The sequence below is a fragment of the Microtus ochrogaster genome, chromosome X (genome assembly GCF_000317375.1).
Source record: "Microtus ochrogaster isolate Prairie Vole_2 chromosome X, MicOch1.0, whole genome shotgun sequence".
Lineage (NCBI taxonomy): Eukaryota > Metazoa > Chordata > Mammalia > Rodentia > Cricetidae > Microtus > Microtus ochrogaster.
This window is the reverse complement of record NC_022026.1, coordinates 58248598-58261243: the sequence shown is the minus strand read 5'-3', so window position 1 is coordinate 58261243 and position 12646 is coordinate 58248598. Positions and strand designations below refer to the sequence as shown.

General features: G+C 41.0%; 1 protein-coding gene across 1 annotated transcript in view; it reads right to left on the bottom strand.

Moving 5' to 3' along the window:
• The window catches only part of Shroom2 (shroom family member 2), a 125793-nt gene that overhangs the window by 57131 nt on the left and 56016 nt on the right, over nucleotides 1-12646 (bottom strand). Inside the window, exon 2 of the mRNA XM_005358902.3 lies at nucleotides 9676-9827. Within this exon, the coding sequence (XP_005358959.1) occupies nucleotides 9676-9827 (152 nt within the window). The remainder of the gene's footprint in view (nucleotides 1-9675; nucleotides 9828-12646) is intronic.

Below are 12646 nucleotides of genomic sequence, written 5' to 3'. Positions count from 1 at the left end.
TTTCATAAGAAATAAAAAGTACCTTTATACAAGCATACAGTGGATCCTGGCTCTCTTGCCTGTCTTGAAGAAAAAAAAACATCTCCTTAGAGCTTTCAATTATGCTTACCATGCCCTGATAAAATGTTAGAATAAATTTGATAAAATTTGAGAATTTATAAGATTCTTCTCATAGAAAAATGATCCAGAAGTAGAGGTTAGATATAGACAAGACATCTAACAGGTAGAAAAGGCAAGCCAAGAGACATTGCATCACTGTGTGGCAAAGAGATGTTGAACCTTGGCCATTAAATAATTTCATTATAAAATAAAACAAATGACTTCCTTGAAGTTTACAACCAGGCCTGTTGAATACAAAGAACAGGCCTACGATTTGTAGTGGCATACATTGGTCATGGCTGCACCTGAGACTCTTAAGGGAGGGGGACTGTAATCTTAAGGGCATCCTGAACAATAAAGCAAGACCCTTTCTGAAGGGGAAACCAGCCAACTGCAGGAGGATGAAAGTGAACAGTTAAATGCTATGCTGAGTAAATAACAGTTCTCAATGGGGTCTGGTGGCACAGATGTGCGACCTCGACACTTTTAAGTAGGAAGACTAGGAGCTCAAGGTCACCCTCTGGTTGTACACACTGAGTATGGAGCCAAATGGGGATACCTAAGGCCCAGTCTCAAAAAGAAGGGAAAAAAATCAATTCAGTAACATTTTCCCCAAAGGAATCTGTTAATTTATACCCTTAACAACGCCTTCCATAGTTGGAGAAGTATAAAGCAATATCTCACATGGATGGTCACTCTACATCCATAAATACTGAGTGGCTATAAGAAAATTGCCATTTGTTTTATCACACAACAGCTCAATAAGGATGGATGGTCCTTTTCTTTGGAAAAGCACCAAGCCACAGAATACCCTCTGTATCCTTAAATTAAATGAATCCCAAGACCTAGCTGAGGGTAGTATGGTTCAGGAGTAGAGTACTTGCCTGGCATTCAGAAGCCCCCAAGTTTCATCCACAGCAAAGAAAATAATAGTAACAACAATAAATGAACAATAGTGTTATGTTTAGAAACTGAAACTTTAGAAGATGCTCAAGAAATACCCGTATGCTCTGTTTTTGTTATTTGAGGCTTTTGTGGTTGTTGTTTGTTTCTGTCACTTCACGACAGCTACAGACAAGCAACCGTAATGCCGAGGGACAAAGCAATACAGTTGTTTTCCAGAGTGGAGGCCAGATACTTGCCACCCCTTTATCCCGGTCATGGTAACAGCTATTCCGTCAGAAAGAATACTGGTAGTCTCAAAGTCAAAAGGACCGAAGTTATTTATTTTGGTTTAGTTAATTTTTCAGACAGTGCTACCTTATATACTTACTCTAGGCTAGCCTGGAACTTACTGCCTCAGCCTTCTCAGTACTGTGCTGTAGGAAATCCTACAGCCAGCAGCCTTTAAGTCACCCGCCCACTAGGGCATGGGCTCTTATACTATGTGTCTGGCCTCTTTTCTGGCTGCGGGATTCGGTTGCTGTTCTCTGTTCCAGCAGAGGATTGTGATCTGTGAGTCTACCCCTAAATAAATAACCATCTATTATTCTCAATTCTGAGCTAGTGTGGGATTTCTTTTAAGCATCCTTCTTCAGTACTGGAATTATAAGCATTTGCTACCCTCCCTAGCATAACCCTGGTTATTTAGTTAGACATTTCATAATTCCATTAATAAAAGCACTAGCAATATAACTTTATTAAATTAAAAAGGCTTTGGATTTAATTATCATCAGCAGGCTATAAATCTACTTCCTTGGCTCCTATTCTAAACGTTTTTTGTGAGGGTTGGGTTATAGCAAATATTGGAGAGGGAAAGAGGGAGACATACAATGTAGTTCTCATACCATGAACATTTTCCTTGCATAAATGAAGTAGACAGTGAGCAAAGAAAGGCAACAAAATGCAAATACAACAACTTTTAGAAAACACCCGTTCTACATGGTAAGGTGTGTTTGCTTCTTTCCCCAAAGATGACCAAGGAATATTAGTAGCAGCAAACTTTATGGGACATGTGTAAGAGTAACATTTATTTGGTCTCTGTGACCTACTGGGCAGTCATCTGCTCATGGCTCTGTCCGTATCACCACTCTCTACCCCTTGTGAGAAACCAAAAGTGCATTTTCCTAGACTACGCTGTGAGCCCAGAGGAACAGGGCATCCCCCCAATCATCACCGTGACTAAAATCAAGGGCAGGGCAGAGAACTCTGACAAGTAACAAGGGTGAGTGGCCTATTGGACATAACTAAAACATGGGCATCCCACTGAGGGAAGTCGATTGAGAGGTTGGCAGGATGTTTAAGGAATCTTAAAAGAAATCCCACACTAGCTCAGAATTGAGAAATAGATAGTTATTTATTTAGCGGTAAACTCACAAATCAGAATCCTCTGCTTGAATGAAGAACAGAAACCGAATCCAGCAACCAGAAAAAGCAGCCGGAAAAGAGGCCAGACACAAGCTCTACATCACCATATATAGTATAAGAGATCATGCCCCAGTGGGCGGGTTACCACTAGCTGTAAGACTTCCCACAGCACCTCCTCCTTTCTGTTTAAAGAAGAGAGTTCTAGCCGGGCGATGGTGGCGCACGCCTTTAATCCCAGCACTCGGGAGGCAGAGGCAGGTGGATCTCTGTGAGTTCAAGACCAGCCTGGTCTACAGAGCTAGTTCCAGGACAGGCTCCAAAGCCACAGAGAAACCCCCGTCTCGAAAAACCAAAAAAATAAAAATAAAGGAAGAGAGTTCTAAGCCTAATAAAATATTATATACAATAAAAACAAATATATTCAAAAATTATCCTATCCTAACTAGTTTAAGTCTTGCATAATAAATAACCTGGCCAAGTAATGAGGGGAAAGTAACCACAACTATCTAGTCTTCAACCCAATTTAAGATCTGAGAAGGGAAATAATACTTGGGTAAGCAGGAAGTGCAATCAAGCAACTTCCAAAATGTGCAACAAATGACAGAGACAACTGGCTACCTGGACAATCACCCAAAGTCTCATTTGCAACATTGAAGCAAACCAACTTTGGCTAAGGCCTAGAATAATCATCTCATCGGCATATTTCACTTTTAGATTCAACTGCACATAGAGGAATCTTCCCAATGTGAAGTCCTTCATGTTAGGGAGACCTTACCACTGGTACCCCTTTTAAAAAGAATACAATTGATGGAGTGACTCTGAAACAGCATTTGGCTAGCACCACAAACAAAAACATTAACTGCATTGTTAATGCTACAGCTTACATCTAACCTCCTCGGGTCTCAAAATGAACATCATCTGTAGCACCTAAGGCTAGTTATACAATTTACAGTTCCTCTGAGCTGAGTGTCATGGCATATATCTATTATCCTGGACTTGAAAAGATGAGGTAGAAAAATTAAAAATCTCATGTTTGAGGGCCTGGGCCTCCTGAAAGCTTGTCTCAAAAAAGAAAAGAAAAAGGGAAAAAGAAAAAAGAAAAGAAAAATTGCCAGTTCCTTTAGAAACTGAAATAAACAAAATTAACAGTTTCTCTTAGTGTGTTTCTTAATATAGTAAATATGTGTCTCTTAATATAATTTTAGAAAACCATCAGTTAGTCTGGGATGTAACTCAATAAGTAAACCACTTGCCTAGCATCAGCAAGGTCCTGCCTGGGTTCAGTCCCCAATACCAGAAGAAAACAAAAGGCAAAGTACAATGATAATTGTATTCAGGAAAATGTCATAATAAGATCCATTATTTTGTATAACTAAAAAAATTAACAAAAATAGCAAAAGTAATGAGAACTAAAAGCCATCAATGTTTGCGAAGTAATGTTTTGTTTTGTTTTACTCACTAGAAATCATACTCTATACTTCTACCAAACAACTTTATAAACATCATTTGATGCCTAAGTTACAATATGGACACAGCCTTCATAAAGATCAAGTTCCTTATTTTTACAATGAATAAAGAATGAAAAACAGAGTCTTAACTTTGACCTAGAAAATGGAATGTCTCACAGGGATTCATCTGATTAAACTACTTAAGCTACACACAAGTCCAAACTCAAGATAAAACAAAAGTAACTATTTGGTTTTGCTTCTTTTTGTGACCTTAATAAAGAAAATACGAAAGGAAGTGCAAAGAAATCAGGGCATAAACTTCAACATCTCTGCTTCGACAAGGAAAGAAGCATAGAAACATGCCTCCGCATGCTCACAAATAGAAATAATGCCATCAGCCATGAGCAAACGGCAGCAAACAAAAAGCATGGATTTCACTTGACACTCCCAGAAACCCTCCTTGGACACACACATACCAAGAATCCATTTCTGCGAATCCTGCAAGGAAAGGTTCTCTAGAATGTAGAAAGAAGAAGGGGAAAGAGGGAAGAAGGGGACAAAGGACACAACCAGCTGCTGTTTTGAAACTACCACTCCAGCCATAGCACAGTAGTTACTCACAGAAATAGCTGTGCTAATAATCATCACTGGGGCCTCTGCCCACCCACTCAAGGTCAGTTCCACGAGGAGAGCACTACAGGGTACCAGTCTGAAGCTGAAGGCCAGGAAACTCTACAGCACCTGAGAAAGTCTGCATGTTGCACGGAACTTGCTCCCAGCAAGCGACACCCCTGGCCGGCATCTGAATCCGGATTTCTACAAAACGTGCAACCATCTAATACAGGCTGCCTAACCATTGCAGCATCCAGCAAAAGAGGGTGTTAATCTGTTCCTGAATGTCAGCTTAGCAGATATCATTAGAGTCACAAAACGGTTTGTGATGACCAGCAAAGAGACAAAAACATGACTCAACCCCATCCTGGTTTGTTCCCAACAAAACAGCTTGCAGTCTAGGAGAATATCACCAGAAACTGCCAGAATGAGATTAAGGATAAACTGCCAAGCATATTTCACTGTAAAAAAAAATCAATACTATAACATAAATTTGGGAAGAGACTGAAAATATATTCAAGGTGTAATGTTGAAAATAAATCTTCCCTAGGGTTCACAGGTCTATTCTGATTTGTTTCTGCATTACTGGAGACTGAACCCAGGACTTCACATAGGCTAGACAAGCGCTACCTACTGAGCGCTGTCTACTTAGTCCTTCTTTGTGTTTATTATTTTGAGACAGTGGGTCAATAAACTACCCAGGCAGAAATCACTCTCACTCTACTGCACAGGCTGAACTCTCTAGATCTTTGTGCCTCTGCATCTCTAAGCCTTTTCCTTCAACTGAGTGGCCGAATCAATACAGCCGCTGGACAAAACAGTCGGTAGCCTTCTGTGAAAATCCTAGAGCTCAGAATCATGCCAGTGTACATGGAGAAAACAGAGCAGGTGACAACTATATAGAGACAATTAAATACATATTGAAAGACTACATAACATTGCAAAGGGGCACACTGAAACACCAAACACCTTGGAAATGAAAGAACAAAGGCATACTGGACCCAACCTGTCACAGCCCCACAGATCTGGCTCCTACGGTCTCCAATCTACTGCTCAGGAGCTCGAAAGCCACCTGGACATCATTGAAGGACAATGTGCTACTGCTGAAGATGATCAGATAGCATAGCACCGTGTCCCTTCAGGCATCGCTGTCCAGGCACCGCCTCTCAATGAGGACAGGATTACTGGATCCTTGTGAAAGGAGACGCCACTGCTTTGTGAAACTGGCCTATTGAAATCTCACCCCAGTTGGTTGGTCCCACACACTAAGATAAAAGGAGCACAGGAAATAAAAGCAGGCACCAGCTGTCATTAAGACAAGGGGAGTCTATGCAAGGACTACTATTCAAATGTTAACAGTCGCAGTATGAGGTAGTCAGGTGCAGTAAGGCAAAGGATGGATCAACATAGTCTATTACTTGATCAACATCTTAAGCAGGACAACATCAATTTATGTGTTCGCAGCTTAGGCTACGAGTGACTTTTTGTGAGCTAGACTCTTCCTTGGGTTCTCAGAATCAAATGGGGCCTTTGGTGCCGAGCACATGCTTTACCACGTAGCTGAACCCCAGGACTTGAAGTTTTTGTGAGAAGGCATGCTCCTCCATCTTGGAGCTTAATATAAAGTATGAGTAAATGCTAACTAATCCACGGTGACAGAAAGCAGAGTAAGTGGTTGCCTGGAGCATGGAGAAAAAAGTGAGTGAGGAAATTCAAACTTTGAGAAGAATATATGCTAGAGTTTTAAGAACAACTGGTACATTTGTAATAAAGACTTGTTACTCTGGAGTATTAAAAGGCTTTACTAAGTACATCTTTGAGATTAACAGTAATTATTCACCCCACTCTGAGAAACAGGCTTAAGTTCTAATATTAACTAATTTACCACCTTGGGAAACTTCCTTTGCATCTTTAAATAGCATCACGTCCAACCTGAACAATATCTCTAGTACCTACAATTTATATAAAATTATTTCCCCAAAATTAAAACACTATATTATTAAAAGAATGCTTTAAGCCAGGTAGTATGCCAAGTAGTGATGGTGCACACCTACAGCACTCAGGAGGCAGAGACGGGTGACGGATCTCTGTGAGTTCTAGGTCAACCAAGTCGGTTACACAGAGAAACAAACAAACAAAACAAATTTCAAAAATCCCACAAAATTACATTGGAATAATAAATTCCTGGATAACCTGTTTGCTTTAAAATCTTGCTACTTAAATGATTCAATTTTATCTAAAGCAGGGAATTGTCTACACTCCTCATTTCAAGGAAACCGCAAAATACAAAACAGAAGGAGTTCTCCATAATGGCTTACATCAGTGCCTTCATGACAAAAGATTAATTCCCCTTACTCTAATCTTTTATGTATCTTTTACCAGCCAGTATGCTCTATGGTCTCCTCCTCTCTTTGCTTCCTTTGTGGCAATGATGTACTTTAAACAAGTTTTATTCCTTGTATTGATATCCTTAGATATGTGAATCTAAGTTTAAAAAACAAATTATATCAAGCACACTAAGAAATATATGTAGTAATGTCCACTTTACCTCATAACTACAGAAACACAAAGCAAACAATAAAACTATTTTTATCCCACCAAACCCATGGACAGAAACACACACACACACAACAAAAAAACAAACAGAAAGACATCTACACTAGATTTGACACTAAAAATAAGTGGACCGAGAAATCTGTTCCACATTTCTATACGTAGCTTCTGACTCAAAGTCAGGCTTGGTGTGGTGGTGCACACATTCCTTTAATCCCAGCGCACTGAGGCAGGGGTAGGTGGATCTCTTTGAATTCTAGGTCATCCAGGTCTATACCAGAAATCCAAGGCCAGCCAGGGCAACAGAGAGAGAAAATGTCTCATGGAAAAATAAACAATAACAAAACGTGTGCTCAGGAATCAGTTGGTCAGAGTTGTCCCAGGGATTTGAGATTTGTATCTTCCTTATTCAAAGGTCAGATCGGTCAAAGAGTGATTCTAGCCCCCTTGGAACCACGGAGGGAGGTTGAGAAGGCAGTGGCAACTCTCAGATTCCTAGTCTGACCTTTAGAATCCACATCCTCATGACCATCACTTGACTAAGAATAACAGCGTCTTATGACAACAAAGGACTTCTGTACTGGCTAGTTATATGTCAACTTGAGACAAACTAGAGTTATCTGAAGAGGGGTACCTCAACTGAGAAAATAGCTCCATAAATCCTGGCTGTAAGGCATTTTCTTAACTAGTGACTGATGGGGGAGGGGCCAGCCCACTGTGGGTGGTTTCATCTCTGGACTATCGATCCTAGGTGCTGTGTGAAAGCAGACTGAACAAGCCAGTAAGCACATCTCTCCAAGGCCTCTGCATCAGCTCCTGCACCGTTTGAAATCCTGTCCTGACATCCTTCAGACAATGAACAGTGATATGGAAGTATAAAGTGAATAAACAGCCTCCCCAAGTTGCTTTGGCCATGGTGTTTTATCACAGTAAAAGCAGTCATAAAAGAAAGCTTACTTCTGAGGGGTCATGAGGCAATCAAGGAATTATACATTGATGATACCTCATTCCAACTTCCTCAGACAGATCAGAAACTCTCATTCTGAGATCGTATCTTCTGAGCCATAAGGACTAATTAAAAAGGTATTTAGGTCTCACTCTGAGATCACATCTTATGAGCTATAAGGACTTTAAAAAGGTGTTTAGAACCGGAAGTGCGGCGATTCAGTGGTAGAGAACTAGCTTAGCACAGAGCAGGGTCTGGGTTTGAGCCCGAGCACAATCGCAACATAAACAAAAGGTATTCAAAAGTGTATCTCACGTAGAAATGAGAGTTGATAAATAATAAACAAAGAACAGTTTTATTTCCTTGTTTCTTTTTTTCAGGCCCTATTTATACATAATTATACATATGTTCAAGGCCTTATCAGCCTTGAACTCACAGCAATGCATCTGCTCCTGCTTCTTATATACTGGACTGAAAGCATGCACAACCACAGCCAGCTTGACTCTTTAATTAAATCAATGACTTCACTGATTCCATCAAAGACACGTAGGCAGGCTCAGAGGTGCGTATCTGTATCTCTGCAAACAATCTTTCTCGCGATACCTGGGAGTACTGTTTGCTTTATTATTTATTTATGATGCACACAGCATTCTGTTTGCATGTCTGCCTGCAGGCCAGAAAACGGCGCCCGATGGGAATTGAACTCTGGACCTCCAAAAGGGCAGCCAGTGCTTTTAACCACAGAGCCGTCTCTCCAGCCAGGGAGTACTGTTTTTATCCTATACATAAATGAATCATCGTCCTAATTTTCTTAAAATTATCTAACCTCCTACCCTTAATCTAATTTTTTTGAGACAGGGTTTCTCTGTAGCTTTGAAGCCTGTCCTGGAACTAGCTCTTGTAGACCAGGCTGGCCTCAAACTCACAGAGATCCACCTGCCTCTGTATCCAGAGTGCCGGGATTAAAGGTGTGTGCCACCACCACCTGGCCCCTTAATCTCATTTATAGGAACAGGCCTTTTACTCCCCAAGTATCTGTTATCTGCACCTGTCCTGTCTTTCATGCATAAGCATGAAAACAAGCAGCCCACCACCTTCTATGAATAAGCATCATGTCCCCTCATTGGGAACAGAATGTCCCCTATAGGCCTATGTTTTGAAGACAGTGGCGCTTTTGGGAGGCGGGGTCTGGCTATTAGAAAGTGCTGAGGACAACAAACCTTTGACAATTTTAGCTCAGCAGTAGTTCTGCTTCATCTCTTTCTGCTTCTTGGTCAGCAAAAATGCGAAGGGAGAATCTGCAACACACTTCTAACACTATAAAGCCCCTTCCTTCTCTAAAGGGATGTGCACAAATCTCTTGAGACCATGAGCCAAAACGAAATCTTTCCTCCTTTAGGCTGCTACTGTCAGAAATTTTTTTCATGGCAACTTAAAAGTTTAGGCCACTTAAGACAGTATTTAAAGCATGTGAGAGAATGTGCCTAGATTATATACAAATATAACGGCGTTTTCTATAACGGCCACGTGCAGATTTTGGTGTCCGAAATGGGGATCCTGGAACAGTCTCCAGAAGCTAGTGCGGAATAACTCTATTTTTAAGTTCACATGCATGTTGAGATCTCTTCACATATGAGAAAAGGCATCCAGGCTTGGCATTTTAGCATTGTACTCCTTGTTTGGGGAGCAAAAAAAGGGCACACATCTCACCTTTTGACCACAAGCTTCAGGGTCTTATGGGAGCCTTTTACCAGGCAGATGGCTTCTTGTCTGAACCCTGAGAGATTCACGTCATTGATAGCCACGATCTCATCTCCAGCTAGTAGCTTGTCTGCAGCTGCGGCTTTGCTCCCTTCTTCAATCTGTAACACAGAAAGGGGTCCGTGAACATCCCTAGGCAAGTTCCTCCAAGGCGGCTGGGAATATAACATATACAGGGTTCAAGCAGGTCAGTTTTAGGATTACTTAGAAGTAAAAGGACCCAGGAAGCCTGGAGCAAACAGGCCCTAGAAGCTGACTTCATTTCCACTGAAGGACCGATAAAACAAGGCTTCTTATTCAGCATCCCTCATCCTGGTCAGTCCCCCAGGACACCAAAGAGGGAATGGAAAGACTCAGAAACCCAGAAAACCAAACACAAAGGAACCAAAATCAGATTCATACTGTGGAATTCCCTTATGGGAACAATATTTTGGATCATTCTTACTCTTTGCTAATTATTTCTGATACATTAATCCTATACCTTGTATTAGTAATATTTTTGAAATGCAATTCAAATTTCACACATGCACTTGTCACAAAAGCCACACGTTCATTCATGCAGTGTTTGGTTCATTCAGAGTTGCGCACTGTCCATCAATTTCAGAATGTTTTCTTGACCAAGAGAAACACCTGCTCATTAAGCAGAATGGTCCCAATATCCTAATCGCCTTCTTTCCTTTCTTCCTTTCTTTCTTTCAGCACGAGAGAATGAACCGAGCCCCACTGAGCTACGTCCTCAGTACTATCCATTCATCACTCATTCATTTACTGAGAAAGGATCTCCCGATGTAGCCCGGGGTAGTCTTGGATTGACCTTTATAGACCAGCCTTGAATTTAGGATCCCTTTGTGTCTTATTCCAAAGGGGCTGGCATTTCGGGCCTGCACGGCCACCACCACATCCAAACTCTAGGTCTACAGATTTCCCTGCTTTGAGAAGTTCACATAAATGGAGTCATACAATGTATACGACCTTTTAATGTTTAGTTTCTGTAATTTTGCGTAAGACTTTCAGTATGCATCTGTGTTATAGCATGTCATTACTCCATTAAACATGATGGCTAAATAAAATCCATGGCATGAACAAATCACATTTTCTTCATAGATTTACCAGCTGATAGTCATTTGTTTCTACTTTAGTGGTTAGGAATAATGTGTCTATAAATATTGATATACAAGGTTTTATACAGATATATGTTCATTTCTGTTGGATGCACCTACAAGAAGAAATTATGGGTCCTATGGTAACTATATTTAACAGTTTTAAGGAACTATCAGTTCTTTCCTAAAACAATCATAACATTCCATTCCTCAACATAACATTCCATTTCTCATAAACACTCTGCATATCTTTACTACAGCCCTAATCAGATTACGTCATGCTATGGTTATTAAGAGCTTCATTAATCGGTGCTAAGAATATCCCCCACTGAAGTGGTGTGGGCTCACCAGTGGAGCACTTGCCTGGCATGGGCAAAGGTTCCCTCCTCAGCACAGGGAAAAGAAGAAACACATACATGAAGCTTGACTAACACATCACCTTTTAAAGCTCCTACCTTACAAACAAAACAGAGATTGCTGAACCCGTAGCCAGTTATCTGATCTATAACTTAGAGCACTTAGTAGTGACTAAACACCAGTAAGGCCAGCAGCTAACTATAGAGCCATACACATCCTGATCTTCTGCACAAGTGGTTGGCTAGCCAATAGTCCTTGGCCAAATAAAATCCAGCCAGGGGACTTTCCTGTCCTTGTTACTTATTAATAAAACTTGCCAGAACACAAATACACTTTTAGATAGTGCCACGAAGCACCACTGGCTTTTAGGCCCACAAAGCCAAATACATTTCTACTTTGTCTATTACACCCTGCTCCCCGAAAACTCTTACAAAGAAACAAGAAGCTACACCACCAAACATATGACTGGTGGCACTCACTGCACAATCTGTTAGCTGACTTGGTATATTATTAGCTTTGCTCTGGTCTTCAGGCAAGATTTATTTGTCAAAACACCAATAATATACCACTCCAGCCATCTCTTGTTTCAGTCTCTTGAGTACTGTTATAAAGTGTGTGCACCACCACAAAATATGAGACAGAAGTGTGATCACGAGCTTGAGACGAGGCTTAGTTGTCCCAAACCAAACAAGTCAGCTAACAGGGAGTATTGGCACACACCTTTAATCCCAGGATTTGGGAGACAGAATCAGATGGATCTCTGTGAGTTCAAGGCTACCCTGAGCTACATAAAATCAATGAAGAAAAAAATCCAGGTGGTGGTGGCTCACAACTTTAATTCCAGTCCAGGAGAGTCATACACCATTAACCCTAGCACTAGAGGGATATAAAATGGGAGAACAGAGAGAGGCTTAGGGGGCTTAGTTTGCCCAGACTTGGTAGAGGTAAGATTTTTCTGGTGGCTTGGCTGCTTTGCTTATCTAGTTTTTAGATTGAACCCCAATTTGTCTCTGGGGTTTTTATTATTCGTGCTACAGATTGCTACAAGTTTTAGGCCAGCCTGAGCTATAAAATGAGACCCCGAATCTAAATAAATAAATAAATGCACCTACCCATTTTACTAAAATCTCTACCAAGTCCCCAGGAGAACTGAAGTTTTATGCTAAACGGGCAATTATCCATAACTAGTACTCCCAGCTTGTCCTAAAGGAGCAAGCCTGTAATTTCAGCTACTCGGGAGGCTGAAGCAATAACTTAGCAGCCTTTTGCTTGGAAACAAAAAACAAAAACTGGGCTGGAAGATAGTTCAGCAGACAGGGTGCTTGTTGTCAAGCCGGATGAACAGATTTTGATCCCTAGAATTCATATGGGTAAAAAGAGAGATGCGACATTTGCTCAGTGGAAGAAGAGAACTGGCTCTTGCAAGTTGCCTGGAGTTACACACACACACACACACACACACA